This window comes from Pipistrellus kuhlii, unplaced genomic scaffold (genome assembly GCF_014108245.1).
Source record: "Pipistrellus kuhlii isolate mPipKuh1 unplaced genomic scaffold, mPipKuh1.p scaffold_m20_p_1, whole genome shotgun sequence".
Lineage (NCBI taxonomy): Eukaryota > Metazoa > Chordata > Mammalia > Chiroptera > Vespertilionidae > Pipistrellus > Pipistrellus kuhlii.
The window spans coordinates 159,315,184-159,333,300 of NW_023425404.1; the positions used below are offsets into that span (position 1 = coordinate 159,315,184).

The following is an 18,117-nucleotide window of genomic DNA, read 5'->3' on the forward strand; positions in this document are numbered from 1 at the left end:
CAAATCTGCATTGTACTAGGGTTCTTTTTTCTCTACATCCTCATGGGAACTTGTTGTTTGTTGATTTATTGGTGGAAGTGCACTTGAGAAGAATGTATATTCTGCAACTTTGTGGTGGAATGTTCTGTAAATGTCTATTAAATTCATCTGGTCTCTTGTTTCTTTTAAAGTCTCTGTTTCCTTGTTGATATTTTGTCTGGAAGATCTATTCAGTGAAGTCAGTGGGATGTTAACCTCCCTTACTATGACTGTACTGTTGTCACTGTCTTTCTTAAACTCCTCTGAAAGCTTTTTATATATTTAAGTGCTCTTATATTGAGTGCATATATGTTTACCAGGGTTAGACTTTCTTGTATCAATTCCTTTAGTATTATGTAGTGGCCTTCATTATCTCTTGTCAGGGCCTTCATTTTGAAGTCTATTTTGTTAGTTACAAGTATTGCTACCCCTGATTTTTTTTCTTTTTCTTTTTTATTTGCATGAAAAAAAATTTTTTTTATCTTTCCACTTTAAGTCTGTGTGAATCTTTTGTTCTGAGATTGGTCTCATAGACTGCATATATACAGTATATGGGTCATGTTTTCTTATCTATTCAGGTACCCTATGTCTCAGTCTTTTGATTGGAGCATATTTTTGTTCGAACACCAATATTTCCTTCAGCCAAAATAAATTATTCCCATTTAGCAGTGTCTCAAAACTGTACTCATTCTTTTTAAATTTCAACTAGAATAGTACCTCTTTAAAGACTAGCTGCTTCTGCTCACATTCAACAAAAGTGTCCATTCCTCCAATCCAGGCATAACAAATGATGAACATTTATTTTTTTAAAAATCTTTATTGTTGGAAGTATTACATATGTTCCCCCCCCCCCTTATCTCCTTCTACCTCATCCCCATCCCCTGCCCCAGGCCTTTACCACCCTATTGTCTGTGTCCATGGGTTATGCATATATGCATACAAGTTCTTTGGTTGACCTCTTCCCACCCACCCACCTGACTTCCCTCTGAGATTTGACAGTCTGTTCATGCTTCTGTGTCTCTGGATCTAGTCTGTTCATCAGTTTATTGTGTACATTAGATTCCACAGAAAAGTGAGATCATGTGTTATCCGTCTTTCTCTGATTGGCTTGTTTTGCTTAGCATAATACTCTCCAGGTCCCTCCATGGTTTCTCACAGGTTAAGAGAGCCCTCATTTTTACTGTGGCATAGTATTCCACTGTGTAGATGTACCACAGCTTTCTTATCCATTCATCTACTGATGTGCACTTGGGCTGTTTCCAGATCTTAGCTATTGTAAATTGCACTGCTATGAACATAGAAGTGCATACATTCTTTCTGATTGGTGTTTTAGATTTCTTAGGATATATTCCTAGAGGTGGGGTCAAATGTTGCAGCGATTATGAAAAACAATATGGAGTTTCCTCAAATTATGAACATTTAAGCTCAAATGCTACACTGTGACTCAATCTTCTTAAAAAATCTCAGGGGGTTAAGACACAGCATTGCATATCCTATCTAATAAAGTGGGAATATACTTACTTACCCTCATGCTGTTGCAAAGGTGGTTGTGACCACAGTCAATAAGGAGGGAATATGCACATTGACTTCCCTGCCCTCAAAGATGGCAGTGCCCACAGCCACAAGATGGCAATGCCCAGTGCCACCCAAGGCTCAGGTGACTAAGGCCAGTGGAGGCTTGCACTGCCGGCAGTGGCAGCACCAGAGGTGTGATGAGGCATTGCCTTCCCCTGATGGCTGGGTTGCCTCTGTCCCCTGAAACCTCCCAGACTCTGAGAGGGGGAAGGCCTGTCTAAGGGACCCCCCTCCTCCAGTGCATAAATTTTCATGCACTGGGCCTCTAGGAATCAAATAAAAACGCAAGTAGTCAGATCTGGTTTTAACTAGTATCTCTGCAATTAACAAATGATATGGATTTTGCAAGTTACTTAACCTTTTGGTGTCTCTATATCTTCATTGAAAATATGGAGAGGAAAGTTATCTCATGATATTTTTGTTACAATCATACAAGATAAGTCTGTAAAGGGCACAATGCCTGGCATAGGGTTGGCTCTAAGGAAGAAAGAAAGAAAGAAAGAAAGAAAGAGAGAGAGAGAGAGAGAGAGAGAGAGAGAGAGAGAGAGAGAGAGAGAGAAAGAAAGAAAGAAAGAAAGAAAGAAAGAAAGAAAGAAAGAAAGAAAGAAAGAAAGAAAGAAAAAGAAAGAAAGAAAGGAAATTGTTATCATTTGCATGCTTGAATAGAGACAGGTAACCAATATTTATCAGGTAAATAAGTCTCTATGACATTTTATAAAACCACCCAAATTCCTTTTCTGAAATATTCCATTACAGAGGAAGGATTATTCCTCTTGCACACAAGATGTCAGTTTTGCCTGGCCACTGTGACTCACTTGATTGGAGCATTGTCCAAACACACCTAAAGGTAGCAGTCCAATTCTTATCAGAGCACATACCTAGTTTGCAGGTACTATGCCTGGTCAGGGTATATATAATCTACCAATGTTTCTCTCTCCCTCTCTAATAATAATAATAATAATAATAATAATAATAAAAACATATTTTCAGGTGAAGATTAAAATATTTTTTAATATATTGGTTTTAAGTTAATTATTTGTTTTTCCAAATCAATAAATCAAATGACCCTGGGAGCCAATAAATTTGACTTATAAATAAGCTAGCACCATGGATTTTTTTATTTGTTATTTTTCTCTATTGTAGCATAAAACATTAACAACTGTTCAGTTTAGCATGAAATAGTGGCCTTTGTGAAACCCCCTGAATTTCTGTGGTTCCCATCTAGCATTCCCCCACAAATGAGACTTGAGATCCACCAAATACTGGAGACCTCATTGTATCCTCATACCTTGGATTTTGAGCCAGAGGGTCACTGTCCTCTGATGATTATCTTTAGTTACTAAACAATTGCATTTCCTGGACAGATTTCCTTTATCAGGAAGTGAATTGCTCTCTTGTTAAAATGTGCATTTCTTGGGACAGATATTAGGCAGAAAACTCTTTCTAATCATATAGACTTCTTGGAATTGGAAAATACTATTGAATTTTTTTCAAACCACAAAATTAACATGCCATTGAATACAGTATATAAACAGTCACAAAAATAGACAGTCCATCATCCACTTAGCTCCTCTTTCACTTCTTGTCCTCCACTTTGGAAAAAAAAGGTAAGACTTACAGATATACAGTTGCTGTATCTTCTCTTTAGTTTATTTCAACTCAATTGAGATATAAGAAGAAAGTAATTTTTTAAGTGTAGTCTTTGAAATAAAGTATTTGAAGTAATAGTGACAATATTTTCAACACTTAGGTTATAAAAAGTAGAAATGCCTATACACATTTGTTAGAAATGTTAATGACTATATAAGCTTTTATATGGACAAAAAAAAGTAGAAATCGTGGTTAATATGTATATATTTTTAGTGTAAGGCTAGTTAGCAAGCTATATTAAAATATCTGATTCCTAAATTAAATAAGACTTCTAATTAGATTAAACATATTACAGTCATAAAAGCAATATATAAATTATTATAAGGGAATATGAATAATTATTAGGAAAGCTTTATTTACTACATGGTATATTGAGTCAGGATATTGTGGGAGTTCTTTTGGAACATGTACTACTTGAAATGCTTATGAATAATTTTTTTTAGTATATTCACCAAATTGTTACAAGATGCAACATCCTACTTTATTTTTCAAATTATGTTTCAAAATAATATTAAAATAGACACATGAAATTAAGTAAAAAGTAAATTTAGCTAAAAAGAAACTTTTACTTTGTAAGAAAAATTCTGCAATTGCTAGAAATAACTTGAAAACAAAAAAGTAATTTTAAAAGAGTACCTTAGATTATTATTCAATAGTAAAGTTCTGGTTTAAAAATTTTAATTATAAAATATAGAAAAGGCATTGGATCTTCCCTACTCATAATAATCTCTAATTTAGTTGAATATACATTGAGACCTGACAATAAAAAATTAATTATAGACACATGGAGCTCTTAAACAGAGTAAAATTAATAAATAAATAGTATCCATAAGAAATCTAGAAAACATATTTTCCTAATAAAGTGAAATATTTTGTTTTAAAAATTACAAAGGATATTTTACAGATAAAGTAGGAATGTTTTTAATTAATTATTTGTAGTTGAGAAATTTAGTTTATAAATCTAGTATTGAAGATTGTATGTCAAAGTATATTGGTGGCACGAACATTTTTTACAAGAAATTATAAAGATGGAACAAAATCAAGCATTTAGTACATTTCAGTCAAAAATGTTAACTTATATGTTATGATACGCTATGATAAGAAGTAGCCTGCAGTGAGGACTAGGCAAGAGAACCTGATCCTTTGGTACGTCATCAAGAGATCAGTGTAAAAAGAAGAGGCATAGTGTATGATCTCTAACGTTATATGGAGTAAAAGAGAAGAGACATCATTAGGTGTGTGGGGATGAAGACTGTGTAGTGAGTACACATGAAGAAAAACGGTTGTGTCAAAAATGTGGTTAAATGGGGCAAATAATGAAATGCTAAAAAAAAAAAAAAAAAAAAAAATTCCAGTCTCATAAGAAACTAGAAGCTCAGTGCACAAAATTTGTGCATTCAGGGCAGTCCCTAAGCCCAGCCTGTACCCTCTCAGAGTTCAGGAGCTCTTGGAGGATGTCTGACTGATGGCTTAGGCCCACTCCCCTAAGCCATCAATTGGACATCCTTAGCTTCTGCCACCACCACTGTGATCGCCAGCCATGAGCTCTGCTCAGGGTTTCTGGCTGAATGGCTATCCCCTGTGGGAGCACACTAACCACCAGGGGGAAGCTCCTGCATTAAGCGTCTGCCCCTGGTGGTCAAAGTGCATCATAGTGACCAGTCATTCTGTCTTGGTTGATTTGCATATTAGCCTTTTAAATATATAGGATAAGAAACTAAGATTAAATCAAATATTCATGAAAACTGTTTAGTAAAAAAAAATGGTAAAATAAAATGATCTTCTATCAGTCTTTAACAAGTCTGTTCCAAATAAGTCTGAAGATACATCAGTTTGGAGACTTTAATATTTAGTTTACTGCTATAAACCCACACCCTGGGCAGCATCAGTCAATAAAGGGTGCTAAATAAATATTATCATTTTTAAATAAGTGAATCAATTAATAAAATTCATATAAATATTTAAAACTGCCTTCAGAAAAAAACACACCAATATATGGTACTGTGAATAAGAAAAGGATTGAGGTAGGGCAGAGGTGATAGCTGAAAAGTCTGAATGGCTGGAACTGAAATATAAAATTGATACATAAGACTAAAAAGCAGTAGAAGATATTGACTTCGGTTATATAATAAGCTTCTATTATTATTTTTTCTAAAATTAAGACATTTAATTATCTTTGTTTCCTTAAAAAAAAGTAACCCTACCGAATTAAGAAAATATTTTAGATTGACAACCATAATATCGTTTTCTCACTCACAGGACTTGAGAGCCATGAAGGTCCTCATCCTTGCCTGCCTCGTGGCCTTTGCTCTTGCAAAGGAGGTGAGAAAATCTATGAATGATTAACATACAGTGAATTCTTTTTTATGTGTTGATAACATCACCAATATTTTAATTTTACAAATAAAGCAGAATTTCAACAGTTGTTTTCTATACTTTTAAGAAAATCATCTATATTCCCTCACTATTTCAATAGTGTCTTATAGGGTTGCAAATTGCGTTAAATACCAATACTTTCCCACCAGAAAAACAAACAAACAAACAAACAAACAAGCCACAGACAAAACAAGACACAAACATCAAATCAAAAAGAGTAATATTGCACAAAATTTATCTTGCTTGCATGTGCAACCTAGATAAATATATGTTATTACAGTGATGAAACTGATGAGGAAAATTAGGGCATGGGCAAAATCCTACCTGTGTCTACCCAAAGAAATCCAGAGGCTGGAAAACAAGGCAATAATAATCATCATAATCATAAATGTATTTGCAATCAGAATAAAAAGTGATACAAATTCAAATAACTCTCATTCTGTTACCCATCAAAAATTGTTCTTCATTTAGGTAAAATAATAATATACAATTAGAATTATCAAACATAAAAGACATAAAACACAATTACCTTTTAAGGCTCTCAAAAGACATACATTTTTTCCCCCTTAAATTTGTGAAGGAGATAGTTCTGTATAAAGAAGGTAAAAAGTAAGTAGGAAAAATAAGATAGCTCTAGAAACTAAATGGTGATTTTTTTTTTCTTTACAGAAGGAACAAATCAGTGTAACCAAAGAGGTAAGATGTTTTATTCAGAGAACATTTTTTTCTAACCAGCATTAGTAATATTCTGCCCTTGCTGGTGTGGCTTAGTTGGTTGCAGCTTCCTATACACCAAAAGGTTACAGGTTCGATCCCTGGTGGCAGTAGGCAAAGACAACCAATAGATGCTTCTCTCTCACCTCTCTCTCCTCTCTTGCTCCCTCTGTATCTGAAATCAATAAAAGCCTGGCCAGTTTGGGTCAGTGGATAAAGCAGTGACCTGTGGACCAAAGGGTCCTGGGTTTGATTCCCGTCAATGGCACATACCTCAGTTGCAGGCTTCTCCCCAGCCTGGGCACTGGTCAGAGTGTGTGCAGGAGGCAACCAAACAATGTGTCTCTCTCACATCGATGTTTCTCTCTGTCGTTCCCTCTCTCTAAAAATAACTGGAAAAATATCCTCGGGTGATGGTTAATAATAATAATATCAATAAGAGATTTCTTTAAAAAAAAGTAACAGTCTTTGATGACCCAGTTGTTGATTTTGTATTTTTATTTACAGACTGTAGAAAGCAGTTCTAGCAGTGAGGTAAGACAATGTTCATTCGGAGGGAATTTTCCATTTTGGACAGTAAGATGCTAGAAACTCTTTATATTGTGGGTTGTAGTTTTTTGTTTTTTGGTTGTTGTTTTTTAGGACACAAGTCAATGCAGCTAGTTCTGACCTAAGTTCTGATGTAAATTTCCATTATATGTTTAAGGACAAAATAAATGGCTGCAGAATTCCCTGTTCTCTATGCTACTTTTAATGCTAGCTGCTAACTGTACCTTTGCCACTTGCCCCACCCTCTTCTTTAACTGAATGCTATGCTCCTTGTTTATGACTGGAGCTCTCTCCACACTGATCCCATTCACTTTTTGACATTCACTGAACACCTTCTGTGGATCAGACATCGACTAGGAGCTATGGCACAAACTGAAAAGCAGATGCCCATAGGAGAGAATCGCAATATAGGGGGTGGGCAGACATACAAATGGCCATATTTTGTCATTACAGGAGTCACTTTAGTACATAAGATGCAGTGAGACTTACTTTTAGTCTTAAATATGCCTGGGAGGTTCAGGCAGATATTTACACTTGCAACACTCTTGGGGACTGTCACCTGCTAAATGGTACTTGGGTTGTTGTTTTTTTATCTCTTCACAAAGGTTATCATAGGGAAAGTATTTAGTTCTTATAATTCATTTGAAACTGAACATAACAAATGAACGAAGAATAATGAACAGAATGTATTAATAGTTATAATAATTTCTTATTATTGAATTTTATTCTTTTAGAATCAGATGGCATTTAAGAGATCATTTGTTATAGGAAGGAAACATGGTATGAGGGAAGATTAGAGTCTATTAAATGCTTCTTGTACTATGTTCACTAACTTTCTGTTTGTTCTTGACTACATTCATCTGTCTTGTTTGTAGAACAGGCTTGTGCAGAATAGAGCAACATATAAGTTTCATTAATTCTGCTGTGTTTTTAATGATGTTCACAGCAAGAAGTGCACATTAAACTTTTAAATGCCTTAATTTTTAATTCATATTGGCAAATAAAAATTTTCTAAGAAAACTTAACCTATGTTTACTTTTATTTTCCTGAAGGAGTTCATTGCCCACATCAACAAGGTAAAGACATTTTATTTATTTATTTATTTATTTATTTATTTACTTACTTACTTATTATTTATATGAAATGTTTGGAGTGTCATTGGTTAATAAGATCATAGAGGTTTCAAATGTACATTTCTATGACACATGATCTGTATACAGCATTGTTTGCCCAACACCTGAAGTCAGATCATCTTCTTTCACCATATATTTGGCCTCATTTGTCTTTATTACCCTCCAACCATTTTCCCTCTGATAATGGGTTTCAGTTTTACATCCCAAAAAGGGGAGAGGGTAAACCTTTATATTTAAATGTATATGTTTTCTACCTTTGATTTTCATAGATTTTACTACTTTTTTCATGTTTTTCTAACAGAATGCTGAGAAGTTAGAAAATTACAAACAGCAGCAAAAAGAGGTAAGTTGTTCATGATGAGAATATTGTAAAAATCAGTATAAAATATAATAATAAGATTATTATAAAATATTTATAACTATTTTTAAAAATATTAAAAATATAATACATATAAAATATGTGCATATTCAGTCTATAGAATTATAATAAAATAAATATCAATCTAAGAAACAAAAATTTGACAATATATTGCTAAGACATAAGTACATTTTTAAGCTCATAATCCACTTGAATAGACTAAATACTTAAGAATAATTATTGACTTGCTCACTTTACTAATGGAGAGTACCTGTTTCCATAAATACATGCTAGTAGATATATTTCCAGGCTGGGAACTAGGTTCACTTATTCTCAATATAGAAAGGTGATAAAAGAAATGGTAAACAAATATGGTAATCCTATTTTGATAATTGATTAGCTGTATATCCTTGGCCCCAAGTTTTTCTGCCCTTTAATTTTTTCATCTATAAACTGAGACTATTAATAACCTCTTAGGTTGATGAGCAAGCACACAGTAAGTACTCAATCATTTACATTAAAATTTGATGTTTATATGAACACTGATGAATACAAGCACTTCATAAAAGAATTTCTATTATACAGATGAGAGAAGTGAGATACAGAACACCGAATACACAATTATGTGACAATATCACAGAATTATTAGGTAGTAGAGCTTGATTAAAAATAAGATTTTCTTATACTACAGAAAATTCTTTATTTAATTAAATTACATATATGGTAACATATTTATGTAATTTTAATATTTAGCTTCTCCATTGTATTGATGGCTTGGGTTTGTTTGGAACTTATACCAAAATGAATTTACAAAATGATTCCTCTTTAAATACTTATAATAATGACTACTAAGGAAAGTAGTACAGAAGTTAGCTAGTGTTGGGTAACTCCTTCAATTAGACCACACATTAATATTTCCTTTCCATTCATACACATAGAAGAAAACCTTAGAAATGTTCCTCTAAGTGTTTTTAAAATTAACCTTCGTTGTACTAGTATGAACACAATTGGGTTTACTATTATCACATTATGTCGAAAAGTTCATGACTGCTGAGTACTAAACTGTACAGCTAGCTGTGGTATTGAAGGCAATTCAGATAGGAGAAACAACCTTGAAATACCCAAACATTTTATTGCAGTTTGATCTGGGTCCACCTATGAAGGAAGTGGGTTAGTGAGAAATCCCTCAGTGAGTATTTAACTCATCTTCACATGACCCCAAATAACTTCTTAATCAGGGCAAGTAAAATATTTTCTTTCTCTGTTTCACTCAGGATTCTTCAATAGAGAGGAGGTTAATTCATCATGAATGACAATTATAGCTGAATCTGGGACTTAAAGATTTTTCTTTTTTTCCAGGATGAACGCCAGGACAAAATCCACGCCTTTGTCCAGCCACAGCCTCTTTTCTATCCTAATGCTGAGCCCATCCCTTACACTGTCCTTCCACAAAACATCCTGCCCCTTGCTCAGCCCGCTATGATGCTGCCTCTCCTTCAGCCTGAAGTGATGGAAGTCCCCAATACTAAGGAGACCATCATTCCTAAGCGCAATGTGATGCAATTGCCTAAATCTCCAGTAATGCCATTTCTTCAGCGCCAGATCCCAAACCTCAATGATCTCAAAGCACAGCTCCCTCTGCCTCTGCTCCAGCCCTGGATGCCCCAGATCCCCCAGCCTGTTTTTCAGACTCCCATGCTTCCCACTCAGCCCCTGGTCACCCTTCCTCAGACCAAAGTCCTGCCTCTTCCCCAGCAAGTGCTGGCCCACCCCCAGAAAGCTATGCCTGCCCAAGCCTTTATGCTGAACCAAGAGCTTCTGGTTGACCCTACCCAGGCATTCTATCCCATGACTCAACCTATTGTCCCAGCTTACAACTTCCAACAAGTAAGTCCTACTTTATTAACTCTGTTGTTTCATTCATGATGTGTATATGATAGTAGAAGATGTGAGAGATCCAGAATAAAAGAATAAATGACTATTCAATGGATCCAAAAATACATATAGTTTAGATCAGGGATTCTCAATGCTAGTTACACAGTAAAATAACCTAGAAAACATGTTTCCCCCTAAATATCAATGTGTAGGATTAAATGCAGATGTTCAGAAATAATTGTTCTGATTTTCTAAGTAGAAGACAGTGAGTACTGAGAAGAAATAATTTCAGAGTGTGTGATTTAATCAATCTCTTGACAATGGAGACAAAGGGAATTAAGGCTTACTAAAGTCAGAATTAAATTTGGTAATCTGGATGTGTATTCAAAAAGATTTATTCTTTTATAAGAGTCTTGAAGTTTCCTTGTGAACATCTATTCTCTACATGCTTTTATTCTCATCTTGTTTTTTATGCATGTACATAAGAGAGCAAATAATTGAGATGATTATTTCATTACTTAGAATTTTTAGAAGGCATGTACTTGTCAAAGAGTGAATTAAATTTATTTATCATGTGTGTTTTGTTTTGTTTTTAAGGCTTAAGAGGATTTCAAAATTAATGTTTACCCCTGACTTTTGGTAAGTTTTGGGAGTTTGGAGATTACACTGATTATGTTTATATTTAACACATTTTTATGTCATTGTCCTGGATAAGCCAAAGGTAGTGAGAAATTCCATCAATATATGAAATTCCATCAATATATTAATTCCATTAATTATCAATGTGTCATGGATACCTAAACAGTTGACTACTATGTACTCACCTGAAACTATGTATGTTTTGTATTTTAATTCATTTAAATTTTAATTATTGACTGATTGACTGATTTGAATGGTTTAATTTCAAGTGCCTATGTTCTTATGCTTATCATCATTTTTAGAAGAAAACTAAAAGTTTCTTCTACTTTACTATAAGTATGTTTGATCTCTTTTTAAAAATCAACTTGTGTTCTTATTTATATATGTTAAGCTCCATAAATTTTAATTGTTTATCACATACAAAAATGTACATATTGTCTTTTAACTCATGTGTCAAAATAAAATTAAGAGTCTCACTGTGAGGATTAAAAGGGGGAAATATTCTTAAAATACAAATTTTTAGCAATTATTGTAGACTAGATATTAAAACAATTGCAAGTTAAATGTTATTTGGTCCTTAGAAATTTTATATACAAGATAGAGCACATGGTGCATTTGTAATAAAATTTCTCTAATGAATTAGTTAATCCAAAATTATAAATAGAGAGATACGTATGGTTATTTACATAACATAGCTAATCCTATATTTGTTCTCTATTCCACAGAATTGACTGTGACTGGAAATGTGGCATCTTTTCAATCTTTGTTTCATACTATAAAAAAGTAATAATTTTTAATGATTCTACATGGAAAAATGAAAATGTATTTCTTTATTTTATGTATTACATAGGATTTGTCCTAATTTGATTTTGACTCATAACCTCTATTTTCCAAATTTTAACTTGAAAAGTACCACAGAATTTTAATTTTGAGTTGGAAATGCCATATTTATATCTAAAATATGTGTAAAATAGTTCTTGGAATTGTGCTTATTATTACCGTTTCCTAACCAGTCATTTCAATAAATTAATATTAGATGCATATTTAAGTGTTTCTGTCTTTATTATAATTTTTTAAAACCTAATTACCTCTTTAATGTTAACTTCAGATAATTATTGTTAAAAATAGCCTTGGAAGAATTGAAAATAAATAGAATGTGCTGAATTGAATATAAAAGATATCAAAAAATGGAGGAAAAGATAATCATACCCTATGTTTGCTTTAGAAAATCTTGGTTCACACCCATAGTCCCAGTTTAAATTATTACACCTATTCCTTTCACCTCAAAAGTACCCAGCATCAAATGTCAAATTTTGTGGTCATCCTGGCGAAAAAAAAGGTTCAAATGTGAAATCTGATAGGTCTCCAACATAGCAACTAGGTCTTGCTTTAAAAGTCACTTGCTCTTTTGGAGCTTCAACTTCCACATCTATATAAAAGCCATTCCAAGGTTTTCACTGAAGTTTTAATGTGATTAGTGCACTGCACAGTTCGTTAATGCACTGCAACAGGAAACACTCCTGCACCATATTAGTGACTTGACTTATATCAGAGCAGCAAGAACCAGCACCACAAGCAGAATGAACTGGGTTATGTGGTTTTAGCCAGTAATGCCCAAGAATCAAAGACCTACAGGAAGTTACCTGGTTGGTGTGGTGTGACTCAGTTGGTTGGCATTGTCCTATACACCAGAAGATGTCCTATTTGATACCCAGTCAGGGGATATGCCCAGGCTGCGGGCTTGATCCCAGAGGGGTGGGGCGGTAGAGCGGGGACAAGCAGGAGGCAGTAGATTTGATGTTTCTCTCTCATGGATTTTTACATTCCCTTCTCCCTTCCTCTAAAATTTAGAGTCTAAATCAATAGTAATAATAATAATAATAAGACCTATAAGAAAGTCTTATACTCATTGGCTCTGACTGTGGAGTAATCATTTTATTGTGATGAATTATTTCCCTACCAACTCCTGTACTGTACACTTAAGTCCATTCACTTGAGTTCACACAATGATTCACCACTAGCAAATACTCCCTCTTTGCTGCATTCTCAATGTTTTTCCTAACCTCCAGGATCAAGTGCAAACCAAATTTATGATATCCTAACTTTCATCTTTAATCAAAACGCTTTCTCCCTTTAACAGTACACCTCCAAACCCCTATCATAGAAGTATTTATACTGCCTTTTCGCATATCTCTTATGTTATTCTCTCATCAGACTGTTCCCATCAAATTTTATTCTTACTGAAATCACTTATTTTTCCAAAGTCACCAACAATGTTCATCTTATAAATTGTGTTCATGGTAACCATCCTCTCAGTGCTATTTAGGAGACTTGATCATCCATTCTTTTTTGAAATATACTTCTCTTTATTTAAAATCCTAAACCTGTCAAACCCTTGGTTTCTCTATTAACTCACTAGCCATTTGTTTTCAGTATTCCTTCTGATATTTCCTTTTCCAAACCTTTTAGGGATGGAGTACCCAAGGAGTTAGCCTTAGTCTGGATGATATTATTTACTTTTATGGCTTTAATCTATCCATAGTCTGAGAGCATCTCTATCTATCTATCTATCTATCTATCTATCTATCTATCTATCTATCTATCATATATCTAAATCTTTAAACTTACGTCTATCCTCATCTCCCAACTCATATATTCCACTTGCCTTCTTGCCCTCCATGCTTGAGTAATTAATATAACAAACCTGGCATGGCCAAGCATAACTCTTCACCTGGATCCAGTTTCTAACTTGTTTGAATTTAATTGAGAATATTTCTGTAGGAAAAACAACTGATATAATAGTATATAGGGAATAGATTCAATTGAATGGGCACTTCACAAAAAGAGAATACATTAATGACACAATCATCAGAATGACTAAAATGGAAAAAAAAAAAAAAAAGCCAGACCAAGTGTTTCCAAATACAAACAAAAGGAATATTAAGAAATTCTGATGTAAGTGTAATGGGCAATAGCACTTTGAAAACCAGTGTCAGTCTTTGTCCAAGATAAACATTTGCCTATTTCATAACTAGTGGTTCCACTAGGGTATATAACAAATAGAAATTTATATATATATATATATATATATATATATATATATACACACACACACACACACACACACACATATATATATATATATATATATATATATATGCACTTAATATATGTACCCAATGTTCTTAGCTGTATTAGTCTTAATATTTTAAACTAAAATCAACACTAATGGGAATCCACAGTATTTCGTATAAATAAATTATACAGTGGGGTGGAGAATTACACTGCCACACAAACATGAATGACAGTAACCAGGCACAAAATATAACAGAATTCACAACCCCATAAATAGACTTATTGGAATTTATCAAATATTAATTTCTGTAGAAATAAGTTAGATGGGTTTGGGATTTCTCTGAGGGTAGATAGATCTTGATAAGGAACATGAGGGGGTGCAATCAGGTGCTAGTGATAAGATATTATTGCCGTGAATCTGGATGATGAATACTTTGTAATAATTTATTTTGATATGTGAGTTTTTCTCAATGCATGTTTGTTACTTTAAATAAAATGTAAATGTATATTACATTTGAAATCATGTTCTTTTTTCTGTAGTGTCATGTCTACCTGCTTGTTCTTCCCTGTGAGGCCACACCAATGCAGAATCACTGCTTCACTTTTGAACTTGAATACAATTCACTCATAGGACATAGGACCTGATTTCCTCAGTAGCTGTGAAATGGCTGGATAATGCTATTGCAAAATGCATGGTTTCAGCCTTTTGGGGGTGAATATGAAAAATAAGAAGTAAGATATAGGAAAAAAACTTGCAGCTTAATTCTGCTTCATTTTCTTCTCTTTATATTCAGAGGTACAGTTTTTTTGTGCAGCCTGTGTTAATTTTAAAATTATCTTTACATTTTTGATTGCTGAAAGGATTCAGAGGACTCAAACGCTGTTGGAGCCACTTTATTGCAGACAATGAACAGAGTACAGCAACATCAGAAGATGTATAAGATTTAATTTTTTATTTCTACAGTTACTTAATACTAGAAGCCCAGTGCACAACAATTTTGCACGGGGGGGGCGGGGGGGAGAGGAGGGGGCAGTAGGGAGTTTTCTCTCAGTCCAGCCTGCACTCTTTCAAATCTGGGAACCCTTGAGGAATGTTAGACCTTCCATTTAGGCCCGATTCTGGTGGGATCAGGCCTAAATGAGCAGTCGGACATGCCTCTCCCAATCCAGGACTCCTGGCTCCCAACCATTCAACTGCCTCTGCTTCTAATCGCTTCTGCCTGATCACCCCCTAACCATTCCCCTGCCAGCCTGGTCGACACCTAAGTGCTCCCCAAATGGCCCAATTGCCCCTAACTGCCCTCCCTGCTAGCCTAATTGCCCACAACTGCTCTCTTCGGAAGGCCTGGTCTCTCCCAACTGTCCTATACTACAAGCCTGGGTCCCCTTCCTCCCCCCCCCACCCCCAACTGTCCTCCATTGCAGGCCTGGACCCAACCCACTGTCCTCCACTGCAGGCCTGGTTCCCCCAATTGTACTCCACTGCAAGCCTGGGTCCCCCCCCCCCCCCAACTGCCCTCCCCTGATGGCCTGACCACCCCTAACTGCCCTCCCTGCTTGCCTGATCACCCACAACTGCCCTCCCCTGCAGTCCTTGTCCCCCCTCAACTGCCCTCCCTTGCTGTTCTGGTCTCTCCCAACTGCCCTCCTATGTTGGCCTGGACACCCCTAACTGCTCACAACTGCCCTCCCCTGCAGGCCATCTTGTGGCAGCCATCTTGTGTCCACAGGGGGGCAGCCATCTTTGACCACATGGGGTGGCCATCTTGTGTCTTGGAGTGACAGTCTATTTGCATATTACTCTTTTATTAGATAGGATATCTTAATATCTAAGAAGAAAAGTTTAATGACTCTTGGATGAAGAATTGAGTATTTGTTGCAGTCTAGGAATATCATGCTACCACAATCCCTTATCCAAAGTGAGAGGTCCTTGATCTAATTATAGCCAATTAGCATTCTTCTCTTGATTCTCTGGGATTAGGTCCAATAAATTCCTTTCTTGTCACACTTTATATAAGATGTATTTATGTCACTTGGTACCATGAGATTCCTAATATGATAGTATCAATTCCATGGTCTGTGCTAGTGGATCTCTCATTGCTTATGTTAATAGACTTCACTTTTTGCAAAGAAAATTTATTTGGGCGATATTGTCTAATAAGATCATGTTAAGTCTCAAGTGTACTGTCTCTGATGCTCTTTGAAGTGGAAAACATCCAAGATGGAGTGATTGAATTACACAAGTACTTGTCTTTGTCAGTTCAGGCTTCCATAACAAACTACCATGACTTAAAAGACAAACGTTTATTCATCACAGTTTTGGTGGCTGGGAGTCTGATGTCTAATAAAGGCTATCTCTCTGTGGCGTGCAGCTCAGCACGGCAGTCTTCTTACTGGAGCCTCACTTGGCAGAGAGACACTAATCCCACTCATGAAAGTTCCATCCTTATAACCTAATGGCCTCCAAAGATCCCCTCTTCTGAATACCATCCCATTTAACATATAAATTTATAGGGAGACAAATGTTCAATCTATAGCAATTAAAATGACATAATTTGGTAGGTCTCATGAAATTTAGGAAAGTACCATCCCAATTATTGTAAAAATTAAAATAATTTAGAAGATATGGAACATTTTAATATTTTGTTTCATTAAATGGATTGAAAGTGTCATAAGTAATTTAATAAAAACAGAATGCTACATATATAAAGACTCATAAAAGGATTATATAAATACTGCTTAATAGAGTAATGACAGGAAATATGGATTGTGCCTTAAGATGTAATTTATTGAAGAGGAAAAAAAATTGTCATTGCACACAATTATTTGAAATGATTGCCCATAAAGAAGAAGCAATTCAAAGACTTTTTAAACAAAATTTCAATAGTAGAAACTTAATAAAGACTTCAATAACCTCTGATTCAGTGGCCTTCATGCTGTCATAATACAACTGAAATTTAGACAATAAACTCTTAAGAAAATTTAGCTTAAAGAAAATAAGGACATGCTATTTATAAACAGTAGAGAACTCAAGAAGAAAAGTTACCCTCAATTTGGGAGTGTCCTATTCTAAAATAACAGTCAAAGCAAGGTATATTGGTAGGGATGCATTACAGCGTAGACAGGAGAAATTTAGAGAATGACATTTTCAGTCGCATCTGTAAGCAGACAAATAAATATGTGGTTAGTTATAGTACAATACATACTAGAGGCCCAATACACAAAATTCATGCAATAGGAGGCCTTCCTTTCCCCAGCTGCTGGCACCGACTTCCCTCCAGCACCAGGGACTCAAGCTTCCCTCACAGCCCTGGCTTCATCCAGACGGTTGTCCGGAAGGACATTCAGAAGGACATCTGATCTAATGAGCATATTGTGCTTTTATTATTACAGATTATTGAGAGGATATGATTATATGATATATTTAATAGTCATTTTCTCTTCATGTCAAGATGAAGTTCACAATGTTATATGTGCTTTGCTGTTAAATATCCACCATTCTTGATCAGTTTTAGAGAGATTTTTTTTCTTACTAGATAAGTATTTTTATAGTAAGGCAATTAGAAGGAAAAGCTTCTACAATACATAGTTTAGAGTTTGATCTGTTCAAAGGGAAGTTTTCACCATTGGAGAGAAACACACACACACACACACACACACACACACATGCACATGTGCAAGAATGCACACTTAGAAGCTTTTATACAGGGAATGAAGATAATGAAAACAAATCTGTAGATATTTCAGGCTATTTTCCTGTATCAGACAGACATTTGGCTTCACTATGTGACTAGCTCATAATTTTATTGCAGTGATTATAAAGAACAGAAACCCACTGTTGGGTTCATCAGAGTCTCAAAGTCACATATTCATGGAAAATTAATTTCATCCACACTCCTGTACTTGTATAGGAGTTTCCCTGTTATAAATTATATTAGTTAAAATTATGTAATTTTAAGTTGCTATTTAATAAGATTATGAAACAAAAATTTGTAAATGTGCAAGCCAATTTAATTATTATCTAAATGCTAATGTATTTAGCCATAGATAAACTTCAGGAAACAAAACTGAGCAAAAACTATACAATCTACAATCATATTTGTCCTTATTACTATCAAGGAATAAGGATCAAATTCCAAACTTACCAAGAGCCAT

The 18,117-nt window shown here is 34.8% G+C and overlaps 1 protein-coding gene across 1 annotated transcript in view; it reads left to right on the plus strand.

Moving 5' to 3' along the window:
- CSN2 (casein beta) overlaps positions 1 to 10,552 on the plus strand; it is a 38,085-nt gene extending 27,533 nt beyond the window's left edge. Inside the window, exon 7 of the mRNA XM_036421868.1 lies at positions 9,733 to 10,552. Coding sequence (XP_036277761.1) covers positions 9,733 to 10,299 — 567 coding nt within the window. The 3' untranslated portion in view covers positions 10,300 to 10,552. The remainder of the gene's footprint in view (positions 1 to 9,732) is intronic.
- The last annotated feature ends 7,565 nt before the right edge of the window (positions 10,553 to 18,117 follow it).